Raw genomic sequence first — 19,790 nt, forward strand, 5'->3', positions numbered from 1 at the left:
TGAATTTTCAAATCCAATATTCAACATGCACTTAGTTTGAAATCTTTTGATTGATCTTGATTGAGTATAATTGAACTAGCTCTATTACATTTTGAAATCATTTAAACAAGTTTAGATTATTATTCATGAGCAAGAATTTTGAAATCAAGTTGATTTAACTATAATCTCCTGTTCTTGAAAAACCAATCCGAAATTTACATCTGGCTTTAAAATTTGAAATCAAATCAATTAAATACTTATTGAGATATTGTAACATAAAGATAGCACATAATATTGAATATATTTTATTTTTTATTTTTTGTGTTCGCATTATAAAATCAGCCTATTGAGAGGCTCTGTGTTGACTCAAAAGCAAACATTCTCAGTCAAGACCTTTACTTAACTCATCGAGAGAGTTTTTGATTTGTTTGTTGAGGTGATGAGAAAATCCATGTATTGGTCTAAATATAGTATTTAATACAACAATTTTATCACATATATAATATGATATGATATAAGATAAAAATAAAAATAAAAAATAAATTATATTATAATATGTAAATTATATAAATTTTGTATTAGAAAAATGAATTTTAAAATATATAAGTTAGAAACTTTAAACCAATGCAAGGAACTTTTAGCTTTTGCCTTTAACACTCTAGCACATGTCTCCTTAAATGATGGATTCTTTTTGCTAGCTAATGCTTGAGCCCTAATAGGATTCATACTCTGGACAAAGAGTGGGAACAAATCAAGCTACTCTTCAGTTTTTCCCTCTACCTTCCTGTCTCTTTGGGATGATAGACACAAATTTCTTGTTATACACTATCCATCTCACCAAGGAAATCATTAAGAGACTTACCACCCCCCTGCATGGTGAAAAATCATGCACACAAATCATAAACCCAACATAAATTTTGACCCTGGCAAAATCCCCAGTGATGTCACCTGGAATCCCTTAATAGTCTTACTTAATATCACTTGACTACTAATTTAAAGCTCCATTATATTGATAAGCCTCACATAACTGAATCAATCTTCAATTACATGAGAATGTGGATCCTCATAAATGAACTTGAGTTACTTTTTAGATCCACACCCACATTACATAATTCTTGCTATTCAGCTTGTGAAGTCAAGGTCCATCCCATAATGACTAGCCAACTTAGGAAATTCTAAAAGTCTTGTACCAAACCAGTTGATAAATGAAAATTGTATAAATTAACTTCTGGCACCAATCAAAAGCTTTTTGAGAGTGATTCCCAAATCACTGTGTGATGCCTTTTTCCCCCTCTCTTAACCATATTATCTTTATGACATTAATGTAGCAAAAATGTAGCAAATAGTGTAGTTTGACCTCTAATGTAAAACCCTCAGAAATTACTTCTCAACTCCATCTACCAAATAAAAATAAAACAAATACTAAATTAATATTAAACTCTGAATAAGCTTAAAAAGACCAATTTATTCATGGAAAATATCTTTTCTATCCATATACACATATGCCCCAGTCACCAAATTATAAAGAACGGAAAGGCATCAAGGAACATCTGAAGTAAGGTTTCTAACCATTTCGATCATGGAAAATAGGATTGCTCAGATCTATAACATATGCAGCACAGGTTATTGGATGTTCATACACCAAATTGATACATGCTTGGAAAAGAATGAAGTCAATAGCTCGGCACAAATATGTGACCAATCAGATAGAAGTTAGGTTTTGCCAAATTGAAGGAGAAATTTGATGGCAAACAATTAGATACCATAAACATATGATGGTGGTGGATAGAGTCAAGTAAGTTCTCACAGCAGTACGGGAATTGCAGGCATCCATGCATATGTCCAAGAAAGAGCCACTAAAAGAATGAAAGAATGCTCGATGTTGAGGTTACACAATGATGCAGACATGCCAATCTTGTTTTGTAGGATAGCGAGGATAAAATCAGAGAAAAGCGGATCCTCTCTGAAGCCAGCGACAAGCTTTTCGCATCCACTGTCTTACTTTCCAGTTGCTGGCTAGTAGTCTACTGATCAATTCTTGTTTATTTTACAAGTTTCCCTTGAAAAGGTGGACCAATCTCTCTAGGCTGTTTATCTCAGTTACCCCATAAAACTGTTATCTGAGTGCTGAATCCTTGACTGGGTCATGCTTTGAAATTTTTCCCATTTGCGTCATAAGAAACATCCACAAGATTATCTATTACCATTGGTTGCTACCACTTGTACATCACTTGCACAAATGTCCCATTCACAAGTCTTCTGCATAGTGAGCCTTTTGTTGCAAAGAGAACACAATGAGAACCATTAGCATTCTCTACATAATTTCTCTTCATAATTTAAGTATTTTTACCTGTGAGACACCAAAATAATGCATGTATACTACATGAATAGACTTGCAAGAATATTGAATGCCATGTGGTCAACAACAATGTCCACATCTCTATATCAATTTCCCTTCAAGTACTAACCAACCCACCATATCATCGAGAGTTGCAGCATAAATGTTGATTTAGGAACATAATCCAAGCCCCTAACCTTCTCATTGAAATTCCGATAGTTGTGATGGATTTCACTTCATCTCAGGTATGTCTCTTCTCCAGCCATAAATGTATGCTTCTCCCGGTTCACTTCAACTCGACTCAATCCAGGTGCCTTCTTCAATTTCATCTCCCTCATCAAGGCTTTCATCTTGTCAACCTCATGCCAGTTCCCTGTTGAGGCATAAATATTTGATATCAGAACATACGTTCCTTCATCTCCTAGTTCATTCTCACGCACAAATTTTTCAGCTCTCTTTGTGATTTCTACATCTCCATGAATTTTACATGCACTAAGTAATGCTCGCCACAGGACTACATCTGGCTGTTTAATTTGGGTAATCAGGCATTCAGCCTCTTCAAGTCTTCCAGCACGACCAAGTAGATCAATCATGCATGCATAGTGATCCCTTGTGGGCCCACAAACACGTTTGCTGCATAGAAAGGAGAAGATTCTTTTGCCTTCTTCAAGCAAGCCACAATTGCTACAGGCAGAGAGGACACAAATGAAGCTTGCCTCATTGGGTTGGAGACCCCAATTACTTATTTGATCAAATAGTCTAATTGCCTTTTCACCAAGGCCATTCTGAGCATAACCATAGATCATGGAATTTATAGAAACGATATCAGGCTCACCTAAGCTGTCAAAAATACATTTTGCCATTTCGATGGTCCCACACTTCCCATACAAATCAAGAAGCGCGCTTACCACAAATCTATACATGTCTAGTCCTGTTTTAATAGTATGAGCATGGATTTGATTCCCCTCTTGCAGTACAGTTAGACTTGAGCAAGCTCGCAAAACTGTAGATATGGTAAAAGCATTCGGATTTACTGAATCACGAATCATTCTGCAAAACATTTTAAGAGCATGTGTTTCTCTAGAATTGTGCACCAAACCAGTGATTACAGCTGTCCAAGTAACAAGATTGGGATTGACAACCTGATAAAAAACTTTCACAGAGTCATCAACCAACCCACATTTGGAGTACATACTGAGAAGTGATGTCTGAGAAGCAACAGCAGACCCAAATCCAAACTTTATCATCATACCATGAATGACCTTCCCTGTACACAGTTCCGCTAAATTACCAGATGCAATTAAAATACTGGCAACTGTAAACTCATTAGCATTTATTCCTTCACTAACCATATTAACAAAAACCTTTAAAGCCTCAGAGTCTTCCCCATTCTGTGTGCAGCCAACAATCAAAGAAGTGAACAAAACCACATCTTTCTCAACTATTTGATCCAAGACATGCCGAGCATCCTGCAAATCCCCAAAACTGGAATACATATTGACAAGTGCACTTCCAACAAAGATATTCCTGACATCCAAACCCAAAGAGATCAGTCTTCCATGAGCTTTTCGGCCTTCACGTGGAAGACCCATATTTGAGAATACTTTAAGGACACTTGAAAAGGTGAACTCATCGGGAATAACTCCCTCAGGTAACATCTTTTGATAGAGTTCAAGTGCTTCTTCATTCCCATGAGAGCGAATATAGGCCGAAATTAGAGAGTTCCATGTAACGATATGCCTTCGAGGCATTTCGTCGAAGACTTTGCGGGCCTCCTCGATACTTCCACACTTGAGGTACGCATCAATCAGTTTGTTGCCTAAACTCAGGTAATCCGACCCTGAAGTTTTCATCTGAAAGTGTACCCTTTTCACTTCCGCCATAGACCTTCTAAGTGTACATTCTCGAAGAAGCGAAATGTAATTGGTTGCGTCAGATTCGGCTCCGAATGTTCTGTTGCCGACGAACGAGGAGTTTTGGTTCTCAGAATTAGAAATCACCCCACGAAAGCTTTTGTATATTTTAAAGAAATTTGCTGATATGTTGTTAATGATGCCTTTCCCGCAGAAAATTCTCTGCATTGCTTCGGTAGTTGGTTCTGTCGACGATCATAACATAACCAACAGCGCAGGCTTGGTTTCTTCGTGGGAATCTCTCTGCTCTACAACGATCTACTGGATAATTTTCAAGTATAGTATTATTAAATGTTATACCTCCAAAGATTACTAATTAGGTACCTTAATTATGAATATGCCCTTATAATTCAAATCTAACATATAATCTAGGTACCATTATAATAAGATTTTAATCGGAAAATTAAATTATATTAAGTCAATCTATTAGGGGTAGGACTACATGGTTCATTCACATTAACATCTAATCGAAGAAAAAGTTTGAAGAGTCCATAGTAGTCCCCTTAAATAGCCAACGTTTTTGGAGTTTTTGAGATCAGATATTTTTTATTATAATTCAAATCCACAGCCCTTTTTTTCTTTTGATTTTTTTATGGGCTCTTTGGATGCAAACACCTACTTGGAACCCTAGAAAACAAAAACAAAAATGAGAATTTGACCATTGTTATTCCTAAAATAATTAATAAAAATAAAATAATAATTAAATTCTCCGTTTTCTTTTCCACGAGATTCCAAACAAACCTAAACACCCCATTTAAGTAAGAAGTAGGGTGACAAGAACCCTGTCTTCATACCTGCTCTACACGACCATAGGACACCCCCTACCTCCTTCCACTTCCAGGTGAATTGATAGAACGAAGCTTCCTCCTCCACCTCTGGTAACAAAGAAGCATGGCTGTGGGAATGTCCTTTCATGTCTTTCTAGTGAAAAAACATGTCCAATTGTTCTCTAAATTCTAACACACATATATATATACGTAACTTCTATAAGATTTGTCTAGTAAAATGGTGGGATTTCAACCAAGCACCAAATAAATGTTTCCTTCAGCTCAACACCCCCAAAAGTTCTTCCCCAAATCTCGTCAATAAATACACCTGCTTAAACAAGCAATTGCTCCTTATTGCAGGATTCAAGTGATACTTGAACACACAATTTTGACATGACAAACCCTGGTAAGTACTTGTTACAATGGCACAAAACAAAATATGCACCAAACGCAATAGTAGATAACACTGTAAAGCTACAGCGGAAGTGCTGTCTCATAAGCTTCAAACCAATAACGGATCAAGATCTTTGAGTAAGTATAAGCTATACAATATAGAAAATGATACCTGTCTTAGTAATGAGCTTCTTGTCAAAAAGCTTGTACAAGTAAACTGCATACCAAGCTTTTTACCAACTGAAAATGAGGATTAAATAAATGCGCACAAACAGAAATCTAAACACAGTCTTACAACACCAAATTTTACAGACTAGCAAACTCCGTGTGAGCAATAAACATCCCTTTTAGTAACGGCCGCCCCAGGTTTCTGACGATGGACCACTGCTGCTGCCAGAGAGTAGTTCTTACATAGACATCCACTCCATCCAAGAATCCATGGACTCTAATTATGTGTAAATTATTTATAAGATATTTAAATGTGTACTCCAAAACTGTCCCTACATTTCAATCAAACATAACCCTTGACCACCCACATGGAAATGCACATAAATGGAAGTTACACAAAGGCCTGGCCAAATGAACATATTAGACCAAGGCTCACCAGCTCAAATACTCATTACAGACATTCCCACCAGGCAAAATTTCTATGCTAAGGTATAAACAAAGGACCTTGTTAAGGGTGTCCAACAGGGCCTGCACCAAATAGCTCTGGCCATCATAATTCTCACAACTCCACGGCAGCAGATTTATTTTCCTCTGAAGCAGGCAGAAGAGGTTGACTGTTACTTGGAAGGTTGACCTCATTCTGTAGAAATGTGACGAGTCAGGAAAATATGAATAGCAATAGAAGTAACAGAAATATTGCACCATTTTGTCTCAGTTGTAGTTCAGAGTTTAGTCAAATTTTCGTTTACACCGATTGCTTACATCCAATGCTAAATTCCAGTAGTAAGTAGAGAAGAATACTAACTTTTATACATGACAGGATGAATCCAAAAATCAAAAAATCAATTTGTTGGTATTGGTGTGTGTGTGTGTGTGTGTGTGTGTGTGTCAGTAATGCTTGCTAAGAACAAATGAACAAAGAAAGCCTTCAGGCAGTTGTACCACTTACTTAACAGACAATTTTTGTAAAGGAAAAATAAAAAGAACAGAGAGAAATTTTATTTAGGCTTCAAATTTGATATCTCAAAACAGCATAGTTAACCACTCAACAAACAACATAAGAAAAATCAACTGTATCATTTAAATCCTACTCAGTTACATCCTCTTATGTAACTACTTGATTGCATGCATTTATCTGAACATATCAGCAGAGACATCACTACCTGTTGACTTTGGTTTAAAGGAGTCTGGATTGATGTAGTAGTAGTATCAGCCACAGTTCCCTGCATACCGAATTAACTTAGTGAAATATTACTTTTATTCTACTTTTTGAAATTTTTAAATGAGTTGAGCAAATCATTCCAAAGTATTGAATGAGAAAGTTGTCTCTGTAAGCTGCACTTTTATTCAAGAACAAGATCTTCGTGACAGACTCGTACCATAATCGACAAGCACAAATTGAGTAATCTTTCAAACCCAAATGATCTTTGTTTTTGAAAGGTAAGAAATCCACTTCAAAGGACCATCAAATTTCTCAGGCCATTAGCATGTCTCTCAGACTCTATACAGGACAACATAATCATTAAGTCGCTCAGAGCACCCCACATAGGCTTGGAAGCTCTGTAAGCTTCTAAATCATTAAAACAATTACACATGCTGATATGGCATCCCAACCATAGTTTATTCAAGTGGCTGCCACTAAAGATACACACCTGCTCATTTGTGACAGAAGAGAGTTGTTCATTTACAATCACAGGCTGGACTCCAGCTTTAGATAGGTCTCTCAAAACACCCTGCAACATAACATACACATGTCACAGAATAGCTTTTGGTAAATTGGGCCTGGCTCAATAATCAGATGGGGTTTTTCCATTGTGCAGACTTGAGTTTGTGAATCTGTGTGTGCATATGCGACCACATTCCAAAAAAAGGCTTTAATAAGAAATAAAACTTCACAATTACCACGAACCTGTGACACATACACTGAATAACTTTCAAAGAAATAAGCTTTTTTGAGAAATCTAAAAAAATCACCTTGACTACCAACAATCAATCACAAGGCACCCTTCAATATTTTGAAGCCTCCACTGTTCCTGATTGCAAGTTTTAAGATACACCTTTAAAGGTGATTTTCATGCCCTTCTTGAGGCCAAAGCCAAAATTTGTGCACATCCCTCCTATCTCTTAGCCACCAACTTTTTGTCAAGTGTGTTAAATCCATTCAGGATGCAGTTTTCTTTTCAAAATCCAGAGCTAACTTGCAAATTCTAAAGCAACCCATACAAAAGAACTAAGCCCGAAACAACAACTTCGTAATGATAGTAGTGAATTTCATTGAAAAAGTGTAACTCTTCAGACACAAACCTTGTTTGCCCATTTCAGTCCACAAGCATTGCATAATGTCCTGGGACCAGCAGGTCCACGACGCATCATAGGTGTAGATTTTTCACTAGTGCCACAATGATGACATCTGCGTGCAGCAAATAAAGATATAAAAGCCAAGGCAGGAGGAATCCAAGTGCAACAAATTGAAAGCAAAAGCATGCCCCAAACTGCAAGTGCTGGTAGAAAGCAGCTGCAATGGGGCCAAACCATGGCCCACCACCTCCACGTGTTTGCCGAAAAGCTTAACAAAGTTACATATAAATCCATTCCACAAAAAGGAAAGTAGGCAGTAAACAGTTTGTAGATTACACAGTAGCTAGGTGAGGCTCATCTTGTGATCCAGGGGAGTTCCAACTCGGAGAAGGTGATGCCATTTCCTCAGCTATCTGCTTGGCTGATGCAAACTGGCCCTTCCTACGTTGCATCCTAAACATTATAGAATGAAGAAAATTAATATGAAAACTAACCCCATGCTATAAATAGCAGTAATGCACAATGAGAAAAAACCCAAAATTTTTCAATTAGTTAAAAATTTCAGCAATAATACTAGCTATAAAGCAAACCAGAGATATCACTCACTTTCAGTTCTTCATGGTTTAATGGTGTTCCAGAGAAAAAGGAATTAAGAATATGTTTTTAAAAAAAGAAATAGAAATATACCTGCACACTTTTAACAAGTATACACATGCTTGACGCATAGAATAAACAAAACCCCATTCACATTGCAAGCAGCTCCATGATTTCCTTTCCAGTAAATGAACAGGTATAAACCAAATCCTGTTTTTTTCTTAATGAATGCAGTATTGAAGACAAGACTTATCAATTATCATTTGACAATTTTTTTAATAGACTAATTATATATACCTAGCATCATGTGCTAAAAACTAATTTTCATACAACGTTTTCTCCATTCTCATAACGCTTTCTAACAAGTGGCTGGGTCATAAATATTTACAACATAGCATTTGTCATTAATGTAAAATATACTCCACAAATGTTCTAAAATAGAATCAAGTGCTTCCTTTGTTTCTCTTGTTTTACTTTTTTTATCTAATATTATGGTATGCATCTGTACCAATGTAAAGGAACAACTTCAAATGAACTTATATTTAATAGCACAATGTTCTAAAAGATACAATATTAAACTTCTGAGGATTCTATAAAAGTTCATGACTTTCACAATGCCCAACATGTAAATGGCCTTTGTTATATTAGAAACTCTTTTTAACTAATGAAAGAAGCTTAGCAAGGAACAGATTCAGGCTCCTTTTCGAGAGAGAACAAGATAATTGATTCACAACATAGCAGTAAGTCTTTAACTGCAGTTGAAATGGAGAAGCAAGCACTGTAATTTTTGAGATCTGAATGACCTCCAAATGCATCTGGTTCATATCAGAGACAAAAATAGTTTTACAAGGATAAGAACCATGAGATTCAGAACAACCAACAACATACCTTAGCGCAACTTCTTTACGAACAGTATAACGAATTTTCTTATCAAAGCACCGCTCTTTTCGCTTTTCACGGAATCTAAGAAGAGAGGCAAGACGTTGTGGTATACCAGAGGATCGTCTTCCAGTATCACCACCACTGGCAACCTGGTGAGAATTAAGACATGACAGAAATAAACACCTCATATGAAAAAATATTGACAGAAGAGAACAAATTTAGAAACATACCCTACTACTATTATGTTGAGCCACTCCTGGAGTGCTAGGCAAACTAGGAGGAATCTCCCGACCTCCCAACAGGAGCAGTACCGCTTGCACCTGTATGAATGCCCAAACATAAAATCAGATTGTTCTGGCATGGAAGCCTCAGAAGTCACAAGACTGTCTCACCAATTAAACTTTGATTCTCTCAATCAATTTATTGGATAAGAATGTCATAGTGGGCACCTAACAACATCTCACAACATGTTTGTCAACTAGCATGAAGTGATTCCCAAGTATTGTTTTTATGTCGCTAAGCCTCTTCTTCCATAACTAGCTTCCAGCCATGAATGGGCACAACTGCATGACAATTACTGGGAATCTAAAGGGAAGAAAGAAAGAATGGAACAACAAATGGACAGTGGATGAAAATCTGGAACTGAATGTTAAGCACAAGTAGGCTTCAGTTTCTCTTTCACCAAGTGACCCACTTTCTTAATTACTGTCCCTAACTTTTTCGACATATTGCACACATGTTCTTTTAAAGGAAATATAAGGTTGTGATAAATGATGATGTCATTAATGCCATCTTGCTCAAAACAGTCTTAACCAAAAGTGAACTCTACCCCATATAAAAGGACCTCACTTCTCCCTCCTCCGGGAGTGAAAAGTGGAATTAAAATATTTTGACAGAAGTGGCTCGGTAGAAGAAAGCAATTCTATCAGTCATTTCCGTTGCGCAGTAAGGGCCACAAAACAATCCCGACTTTAAACGAAAAGGCCGCCCGCATAGGAGAGTGGATATTTGTAAAAGAAAGCGGAAAAGGCAAGAACTTCCCAAAAAAACGTCACAACCAATGAGTACTTTATTCAAACAAGCATTTCCAAGAAAATCATAACCATTCTTCAAGTCCTTAATACTCTTATTTCTAAAAACTCTCTTCAGACTTTCCACAAACTACAACCAAAAGTTGTAGCCAGCCAGCTAAGAATTTGTACGAAGTCGAATTTGATGAAGAAATTTCAATAAGAAACCACACCTTTTCAGGCGAGACAGCATGGAAAACATACACCTCCCCTTGGAAGGAGAGCATGAGCTGATTCATCCCCTGCGTCCGCAACGGGAGGGCGAAATTGGGATCAACGGTATCAATAGCGACCTCCTCCATGGCCTCGTCACCGCCCCCTTCCATGCCCTCATCAGCACCGCCATCCTCATAGTGCTCGACGGGGCCATCGTTACCGCCCGGGCCGGCGCCGTCCATCTGGCCGGGAAGATGCATGACATGCATGTGATGCGACTCCGCAACAGGAGGATGAGAATTTATCGGCTGAGCATTGAGCCCCTGCGGATCTGCCTCCGACATCCCTCAAGCATCACAGCAGAAACCCTAACTATCTCACACTCTTCTCACAATCAGAATCCGGAAGAAAGAAGAAAAACACTTTCTTTTGATTTTCCTCCCTTGCTACGGTTGCGGAGATGCAGTAGCGAATTTAATTTGGGATTTGCCCAACCCTATATTCAATTGAAAAGAAATTGGACGTTTGAAAGGTGAGAAAAACATGTAAAAAAGGGTAAAGAGAGAACGTCCGCACGACTCACCCCTGAACTAGCTAAATTTACGAACCGTACCCCTGCGTTCCGTAACAAGGCGGGCGACGTCGACAGAGGCGATAAAATAAAATAAAAAATTTGATGGAAAGCGCTACATCCTTCTTGTTCTTTAATAGAGTCGCACGGGTCATGCCAGCGTGGGCACGGGTCAATCGAACTTAATCCGTGTAGACTATAGTCAATGTGGACCGAGTAAAGATTTGGATTGTGATTCAATGGTTTTATTCCTAAGTTTTTATACGAAAATTTTGATTTGCAATTGACATAAATGTTATAATGTGCCCTAAATTGACTTAATTTAGCTAAAATAATATTTGTAGCATCCAAGCTCTAAATAATTGAATTGGATTCAACCCGACCATGTCGAACTTAGCGGCAAATTAGACTTATAATAAGATAAAACTTAGTTAAACCACTCAAGTCATTCATCATGTATATGAAATCCCTCTTACGATATAAAGGGGCTCTCTTTTCTTCTCCTTTCTTCTCCGTCTACAAAGAAAAAGGGGACGAGAGGGGGCAAGGAAACTTTTGGAAGGCCGAGAGAGATGAAGAAAGGGAGAGAGGAGGCTCAACCCCTTGGGTTGTCCATTTAACAATAAATTGGACCGGTTTGGATATAATCAAGTGTGATTTTTTTTTTTAAAATGCAATAATATAACGTATCAATGATAAAACCCAAAGGTGACATCCCATTTTAGTTCAACTTTCAACCAAAAGTTGAACCTGGTCTATTTGGGTTAGACCTAAGCTGGCCGAATTTGACGGCCGGTTCGTGAGAGCTGCGACTAGTCAAACTCCCGACACCTGACGGTGCATATTTAACGAACAGCACAATCATCGTCCTTCCACACATCGCAAGCCGAAAGGAGAGAGATTTCTGCAAACTCGGAGCGAAGATGAATGTGGAAGAAGAGGTAGAACGGCTCAAGGAAGAAATCAAGCGATTAGGTCAGGTCCAACAGGACGGTTCTTACAAGGTATTCACCTTCCTCTTCTCCCTCCCCGCAAAAGTTAATTCCGATTCCTTCTGAAGGTTTCAAATTTGAATCTAAGGCCTTTTGTCATAATCTTCTCCATCTGGAGTGTCAAATCAGTGGTCATGGATCCATTGATCCACCGTTTTCAGATCTTGTTCATCTCTCAATGCCTATGTCGGATCTGCTTTTAGATTTAACTTGCACGTAGCTGCCATATCTCATTAGTCATTTAGTCACTAGCCTTCGCATGGCCAATTGTCATCTCGATCCATGAAGTTGTTCTCCTCCGTAACAGAAATCAATCTTATCCTCCATAAGAGCAATGCGGTTTCTTTGGCGTTCCCTAGTGTGTGTTTCAGGATAAAGAGCATCGACTTGAGAACAGCCGAAGTTGCAATTAACAGTTCAGAAAGTCGAAATTGGCATTTTGTTCGCGGTCCAGTTGGTGCAAGACCTGAGGCCATGGTTTGCTGCCTTCAGTTTTATCTCTTTCACTGTTTTGCTAACAGATGATATTCATTTTCCCATCTCTAATAATTTGTAGGACATACAAGAATCGAAGTAAAAATTTCATAAACATTATAAAACTTTGATCAAATAGAAAAAAAATTATTTGTACCTTTTTTTCCTATGATTTTAGCAGAGTCTAAATTTTGCCTTGAAACACCTCAACTCCCATAATAAATATTTAAAATTTCTGTTTTCCTTAACTAACGCAACGAAATCATATTCTCCTCAGGATTTGCACATTTCACTTGATATGGAAATCCCTGACGAATTAAATGGGTCTTACAGATCAAGTTTGGGGTACTATTCAATGATGACAGGTGTGCCAACATATTTGAAGCATTGGTTGGAACGCTACGAGCTGCAAAGAAGAGAAAATTTGTCACTTACGAAGGCGAGTTACTCCTCCAGGGAGTACATGACAATGTGGAAATTACTCTAAAGCTGCCTCCGGCGCCTACTGCCTAGAAATCCCACTAAACCACTGGTGCTTTATAAGACTTTACAGCATTCTCTGATTTCTATATATAACATACAATTGTATGGAGATCTACGGACCAATCCCTTTAATATGAAATTTGTTTCTTCTAAGAAACTACTGTTAACTTATCTTCTGCTACAACTCAAAGCTTAAATCTTAAAAGTAAAACAAAAAATACAAGGAAAAAGTGCAAAAGTAAAGAAAGGAAAAGCATAGTTACCAGAAAATATGTCATTCTGTCATTGGGGGTCGATTCCCCTTTCCCCTAATGGGCATCTGCATTATCGTTTGGAAATGCTGCACAGCCTTTTGCCTGCAAGATTTTCATCTTATAATCCAGCAGTCCGGTCTCTGAGAATGAAAGCTTGTAAAAGGCTTTGAGCAACTTGGGTTTGGTGAGGTGTCCCGGATACAATTACTAGTCCCTCGTGTCTGCCAGGTTGATCGTGTATAACAACGGTTGCACCGGATATCTGAAGATGAGAAAATGAGGTTTCATTGGCTTGTTGGAAAGATAAACTATTGAGAATAGCAAAACACAGACCACAGGTAAGTTAAATGCTAAAAAATAAAGAAAAAAAGGTATCATGCAGCCACCATCTGATTCCCGTATGCTACGAATACCATATGACAAGGTAAGTGCAATTTCAACAGTTCTCTATCCACTGAAGGTTGGAACCATCAAACTGAAATGCTTGGTAAGTTTAGCTCACAGCACAGCCAAAAAGTTGACAGCTCTTTCAAAGCATACTTTGTTACCATATATTGACGGGTATGCCTGATACAAGTCACTATAACCTCTCTATCAGCAAATTGGCCTCCGTAAAGTGGACTGTAGCCTCATATGTGATAAGTATAAGTAATGCAGCGAACCACGTTTTCAGGTTGCCTATAATTTCTCAACTACATTGAGCTGGACAACATAAAAACCACTCCTACAATGTATGTGATATACGCATTATTGTGTCTATGAAGCAAGTGAATGGCTTGTTGAGAATGCCAGTTTACCGGCAGAAACACTACATGGAATTCCCACGGTTGACATTAGAATAACTTACATATCTGATTCGATTCAGGTTACTGCCACCTTCACCATATACTGATCCAATGGAGTGTACGGGGATCGCAATCTCCAAAGTCGTATTTGTCTGAACAGTAGGCTTGTTTCCACTGTACACAACCAAAACTTCAAATTCTGGTGAAACAAACCACTTAAACATGCGCCAAAAATTTAAATTTCTTCCAGTTCTAGAAGAAAGAAAAACACAAAAACCTATGAATCAGATGACTTTAGAGCTAAGAAAAAAAGCGGGCAGCCCGTAAAAGATTTGCTTTTTCTTCACTCAGCTAGTTGACTTTTGAATATAAATTCGAAACTTCTGCATAATTCAATCCCAACTCTCACCCTTTCAGCTCCATTATTTCTTGCATTGGTGATAATCCTCTTCCATTGTTTGCAAAGCTCCTTGGATTCTCACAATCAATCTATAACCATCCATATTATCAACCTCAGGGAAGAAAAAAAAAAGGCCCAAATATAAAGTGAAAGCAGAAACATTACAGAAGAATAAGACCACATGATTTTTATGCAGCAGGTGAGTCTGAATCATATTTCTGCAATGCCCTGTGATCAGATTAAGACTAAGAAAGTCAAAGCTATAAATTGTTACCTGTGGTGTCCATAAACCTGGCGATGATGAACCCTCGATGCTGTGAGAAAGCTGGAGCCGATCCATAGTGAGAGCCAAACTAGTTTGATTGTCAGGATCCTGAACTATACAAGAGCGCGTTCCTGACGAGCCATGCTCCTTGCATCTTGAGTTAGTAAGCTCAGGCAAGGTTGATGTGTGGAGTCCACCTCCATCATCATCAAGTGGTTTAGAAGAAATGAGCATTTCTCTCAGCTTGCTAGTGACACTAAATAAAGCATTCCGAACATTTGCAAAGTCACCATTTATCTGCAGTGAAAAACCAGCCACATACTATCAGTTTTTTTTCTTTCCTTTATCTCTTAAAAGGTCACCAGATTTAGCTTCGACCAGTGCAATCCACTTTGAAATTTTTTTTTGAAGTAATAAGAAAAAATAATTTACACTGAGACAGAACATTGTTCAGTTTATCAATAGCCATTGTGAATGGTACGATGCATACAACTCATATCATCATTTGCTGTATTTGAATCATGAGTTTGCATGGTGTCTTGACCCAGGTTAGTCAGTTGAAAAACAAACTTAATGAAAATGATAATAAATTTTGCTTTACAAATAAATAAATAAAAATCCACACCTGTAAAACCTCTTCATTCTCACATGCACATTTTGGGACTTGATCACCTCCAAATAATCGGATGCCAGCACCAGTTGCAGTCCTCATTTCAGACATTAGTAAACCTCCTATATCCATGAAGCAACCAACTTGGCTTGATAGTATCAAAAGCCGAGCTGAAACAGGCACTCCTTTGGCAGGGCCCTCTTTTCCTTTCTCCATTCCTGCCTCTATGAATCTACTGAAAACACGGAGAACAGCATTTTGTGCAGGCGAATATTGAGATTCCAGGTTCTGGAAGAGAGAAAAATAGAAACGTGAAAACCTAAGAAACCTAAAAAATACATGAAGCACATAAAGTCAAAATTTGAATCTAGTACATAAATAAAATGAGTTAGCCAAAGGTGGGTATTTAGCCAAAGTCCTTTGAAGACAACCTTTTCCCATGGAAAATGATTCTTGAACCTTAAATGTGGCAAGTGATCCTGAAGCCTACTGATTGAAGCATGGCACACGGAAGAGTGGGTCACTCATCTAATGGGAAATATTATCTTCCAATCTAGTAATCTATAGTCCTTAAAAAAGCATGGGAAGAATAAAGTTTTTTCATGTCCCCAAATTCAAAAACGAATGACCATTAATTGGTAGTATGTGAACCACATGCCACACGGTGGAGCAGTGCATAAAGTTGCTACACATTAAAAACACAACTTTTTGCTTCTATGATGGGATGAAATCACTCATTAAGATACTCTACTAGAAATATCGCTATCATCACAAACCTCTACAGAAGAAATGGTAATTGCACGCTCACTAGACCCTGTCACTGTAGCACCAACACTGATAGAAGCCCCAGTTTCATTCTGCATCGCCTTGACAATGGATCCGCTCCTGCCGATTACCCCGCCAACCTTATCATTGGAGCACAATAATCGAAACTTAACTTCCTGCTGCATGGTATTTTGTTTAAGTGGGAAATTTCTATCAGTATGGATGAAAGGAGGCTGATTTCTAGCAGCATAATCAACGGAGCCCCCAGAAGCAGGTTGCAAATTCCCACGGAAATTGTGGATCCCGCTAATATCAGCACAGGATGTTCCATGAGGAGCAGGCCTGCCAGATCTGTTGACAGTCGCTTGTGCTTCATGCGATGAAGGGATGTCTTGGAGACAGCAAGAAACAGCAATGAGTGCTTGCTTCACAGACAAAATATCTCCAGTAATCTGCCCATGCAGGTCTCTTTTAGTGCCGTACAAGTATCAGAAGTAAAATCTTTTGAGATAATAAGCATCGGTATATACTTAATAATGTTTTACTGGATAAGAATATAAAAAGTAATAAAGACCAATTCTTGCAATAGAAATAATATTCTTTTTTCTTTTGCTTATCCTTTTCTTCTAGGGTCTTTTTTTGGAAAATCATTTGTATTATTTTCGTAACAAAAAATAAAATTCATGATCAAATTATAGGGCTTGCACAGTCAAAATTGATAAAAATTAATGGTGAACAAACCGATCCAACAGGACAAAGTTTCATCCCTTCATTTTCTCTGTAGTTTCAACAGTAGATGAGCCAGGTGAAAAGGTGTGGAAATATGGGTAGAAAAGTTGAAAAAAGTGATGCTTAGAAATGATGTCAATGAAAAAGAAAGGAAAGAGAAAATAATAAAATAGAAATTGAGTTGGCTTAGATTTTCAACAAAGACCAGTAGCACAGTGGTGAGACATGATTTATTGATTTTAAGGACTGCACTGATGTAGAGGACAGCCAAAATTGACAAAGAAGCAAGTTATGTAGAAAAACAATAGACTTAGCAAATAAATTAGAGTGAAGGAAGAAATATTGTAGTAAACCTCAATTTAATCAGGACAAGGCATTTAACAACGATGATGATGAGCTTCCGACCAAAATGATCTGATTCAAGTTGCTATTATGTTCTTCGGTGATATAGTAAGGTGGGGGAAAGATCACTTGCACACAATATTTTGGAATTTCTATTGCAGCAAGTTTAAATTTCACTGTGCAGTTGTGTTTTATCATCCAAAGTTAAGCTTTCAAGAATAGAAAAAAGAGAAACAGAAAAATCAGGTCATACATAAAAGGAGGTGACTTATTTAGAGATCCACCTAGATTCAGCATTGCTTTTGAATAAAACCATAGATGAAATTTAGCATATTCTATTTTCACATAGTAAAATTATGAAAAAGTAAATTTGTGCATCATAAGGGTTTCCTAACCAGTTGATGTATAGTGAACTTCATTCACAAACGGGTCTCCTGCCTCCAATTGCATATGCACAAGAAATTGGTTAATAGTTATATGCATGAGATAACTTGTTCATCTGATCCATTTCAATGCCAGGATTTAAACCTATCATAGGAAGGACACTATGCGAGTCTCTGCAGAATGCCAATCATAAATTTTTATTCACTCAACAATTCTCTATAAACCAAAATATCAAAAGAGAAAAGTGAACAGTCGAAAACAACGATCGAAAGAAATTACCTGAATCACTTCATCTGTAGGACAAGCGCCAACAGGCAGCTGTCCGGAAGATAAAACCCTGATCCTAGCTCCTGTCTCTTTCCTAATTTTCTCAACGACTCTCCCACCTTTCCCCATCACCGGTCCGACATGCCCCTCCGGCGCCAGCAACCTACAATGCACGGGGGTGGATCCTTCCGTCTGGATATTACCATCGAAAATCCTCTCAAAAACCCTCACTAGCGCCTCCTGAGCCGGCGACACTTCCCGCATGTCCTCGCCGTCGATCACCCAAGTAGACGAAACATTCTTCACAGAAATTTTCTTCTTCGGGGCGTCAGGCCCAGTAACGAGGATGACGCACTCATCGCAATCAGGTCGGGGCTCTTCAACGCGGATCTTCGAGCCAGTCTCCAGTCGGATAAGCGTGACGACGCTGCCAGACTTGCCGATGACAGCGCCGACCTTGGAGACGTGGCATAAGATGCGGAAGGCAACGTTGCCTGGGGAGAGCACTATAGGTGAAGGCCTCGAGCGGCGCTTGAAGGCGCCGTTTGCCGTCCGGGGTACGTTCTCCGTCATCGTATTTTTTGGGCCTTTTGGTGAAGCCGACGCAAACCGCTCTTCCATTTCGTTCCTTGTTGGCTTCGCTTTTTTCCCTCTCTACTCTCGCACCTGTGAGGCCGAGGGAGACGAGAAGACACCAGTCTCGGATAGTCTCCACAACACGTTACAGCTTTTGATTTTCTTCGATCGATGTGCAAAATGATACAGGAGGGGCCCGGCGGCGGCAGCTAAATACGGCAGGTCCCATTGAACGCGACTACTCGGATTTCTTCCTTTAAAGTTTTATCCTTATTATTTACGGAAATGCAACCGAGGGATAGGCCTCTTACGAGAGTGTCTCCCTGGCTCACATTATCATTTTTTCTATGTGACCCTTGTTTAGAACCATTTTGCAGTTAGACCTTCATGTTAGATTGCTGGACCATGAACCAATAAGATGTTACATTTGAGACGTGTCATCTTTTGATGTCATATTAATTGCATACATAAATTATTTTACTCAATTTAGAATTTTTTTTTTACATAATTAAGTTTTTATTATAAGAGAGAGCAAAATTTTAATTTTAAAAAATAAACCCAAGTAATTGATATTTTAATTATCACAATGAATTTTTAAATAAATAGTTTTAATTTTATTTTATGAAAAATATTTTTTCAAAAGATTTTTAATTTAATGGAGACTTACCCCTTTTCTCTGGTCTTTCTTCGTAGACAAGGAAATAATAGTATACTTTAATTAAAGCCAATTCAAAAGGTTCACTAGTTAAAGTCGGGTGATTTTAACCTTTTTGTAGATTTATGTGAGTTTTGATAGAAAGAAAGGGTCGAAGGTTGAATCGATTGAACCAATTAGTCCAATCTAGGTTTTTAATCTGAGTCAGATTTGCTTAATGCATATAGCAACTAGGTTAGTCTCATTAAACTATATGAAGAAGATAGATATGACCTATTTGTTTGTATAACTAGGTTTAATTCATCTTATTAATGTGGTCCAAGGGGACCAACCCAATGTTAGTACACATATACTAATAGACTTGACCCTTAGAAGTGTGTGGTCTTAAAGATTACACGAATAGACTCACTTGGTAATGGATTAGACCACATTTTTGTTAAATGGTCACAACTCTCTCTCTCTCTCATCCTCCTCTCATCATCATGGCAGGTTTTCAATTTATAATGTAGAATTTTAAAAATGTGAAAAAGGATTTAATTTAAAATAAAAAAATAAATTTAAAATATAATTAAAAGGTTTGAATGTCAAGAGGCTGTCCAATACAACCTAAAAGACTATTCATGTAATCTAAGAAAGGTGGACCGAAAAGTGAGGAAAACCAATCTATTAAAGAGAGGTGG

The 19,790-nt window shown here is 37.9% G+C and overlaps 4 protein-coding genes across 5 annotated transcripts; 1 reads left to right on the forward strand and 3 right to left on the reverse strand.

Annotated features, from left to right (window-relative positions):
• Positions 1-2,312: 2,312 nt before the first annotated feature.
• LOC137953525 (pentatricopeptide repeat-containing protein At5g65570) lies at positions 2,313-4,398 on the reverse strand. The gene has a single exon (XM_068800950.1). The coding sequence runs from the start codon at positions 4,396-4,398 to the stop codon at positions 2,554-2,556; it is 1,845 nt and encodes a 614-aa protein (XP_068657051.1). The 3' UTR covers positions 2,313-2,553.
• A 1,106-nt stretch (positions 4,399-5,504) lies between these two features.
• Positions 5,505-11,062, reverse strand: LOC137953029 (GATA transcription factor 24-like). Its single transcript, XM_068800212.1, has 8 exons — positions 10,576-11,062; positions 9,563-9,652; positions 9,339-9,481; positions 8,193-8,309; positions 7,863-7,968; positions 7,211-7,291; positions 6,722-6,781; positions 5,505-6,198 (listed from the first exon to the last, which is right to left on the reverse strand). Exons 1-8 carry the CDS (start codon positions 10,900-10,902, stop codon positions 6,118-6,120), a joined length of 1,005 nt encoding a protein of 334 aa, XP_068656313.1. The 5' UTR covers positions 10,903-11,062; the 3' UTR covers positions 5,505-6,117.
• Positions 11,063-11,991: 929 nt separating this feature from the next.
• Positions 11,992-13,214, forward strand: LOC137953779 (costars family protein). The gene is made up of 2 exons (XM_068801284.1): positions 11,992-12,133; positions 12,929-13,214. Exons 1-2 carry the CDS (start codon positions 12,053-12,055, stop codon positions 13,106-13,108), a joined length of 261 nt encoding a protein of 86 aa, XP_068657385.1. The 5' UTR covers positions 11,992-12,052; the 3' UTR covers positions 13,109-13,214.
• Positions 12,798-18,613, reverse strand: LOC137953778 (KH domain-containing protein HEN4-like). Of its 2 annotated transcripts, XR_011112420.1 has the most exons (8): positions 17,892-18,613; positions 16,169-16,609; positions 15,408-15,680; positions 14,792-15,079; positions 14,527-14,606; positions 14,180-14,291; positions 13,342-13,594; positions 12,798-13,001 (listed from the first exon to the last, which is right to left on the reverse strand). XR_011112420.1 is itself a non-coding variant. In XM_068801283.1 (7 exons), the coding sequence occupies exons 1-7, from the start codon at positions 18,498-18,500 to the stop codon at positions 13,451-13,453; spliced, it is 1,947 nt and encodes a 648-aa protein (XP_068657384.1). In that variant the 5' UTR covers positions 18,501-18,613; the 3' UTR covers positions 13,135-13,450. The 2 variants fall into 2 exon arrangements, 1 of the variants encoding a protein (XP_068657384.1); XM_068801283.1 differs by lacking the exon at positions 12,798-13,001 and having other exon boundaries at positions 13,135-13,594.
• Positions 18,614-19,790: the final 1,177 nt, after the last annotated feature.

This window comes from Aristolochia californica, unplaced genomic scaffold (genome assembly GCF_029961685.1).
Source record: "Aristolochia californica isolate CCGP_79_NKW_82.1479 unplaced genomic scaffold, dmAriCali1.0.hap1 SCAF_16, whole genome shotgun sequence".
Taxonomy (NCBI): Eukaryota; Viridiplantae; Streptophyta; class Magnoliopsida; order Piperales; family Aristolochiaceae; genus Aristolochia; species Aristolochia californica.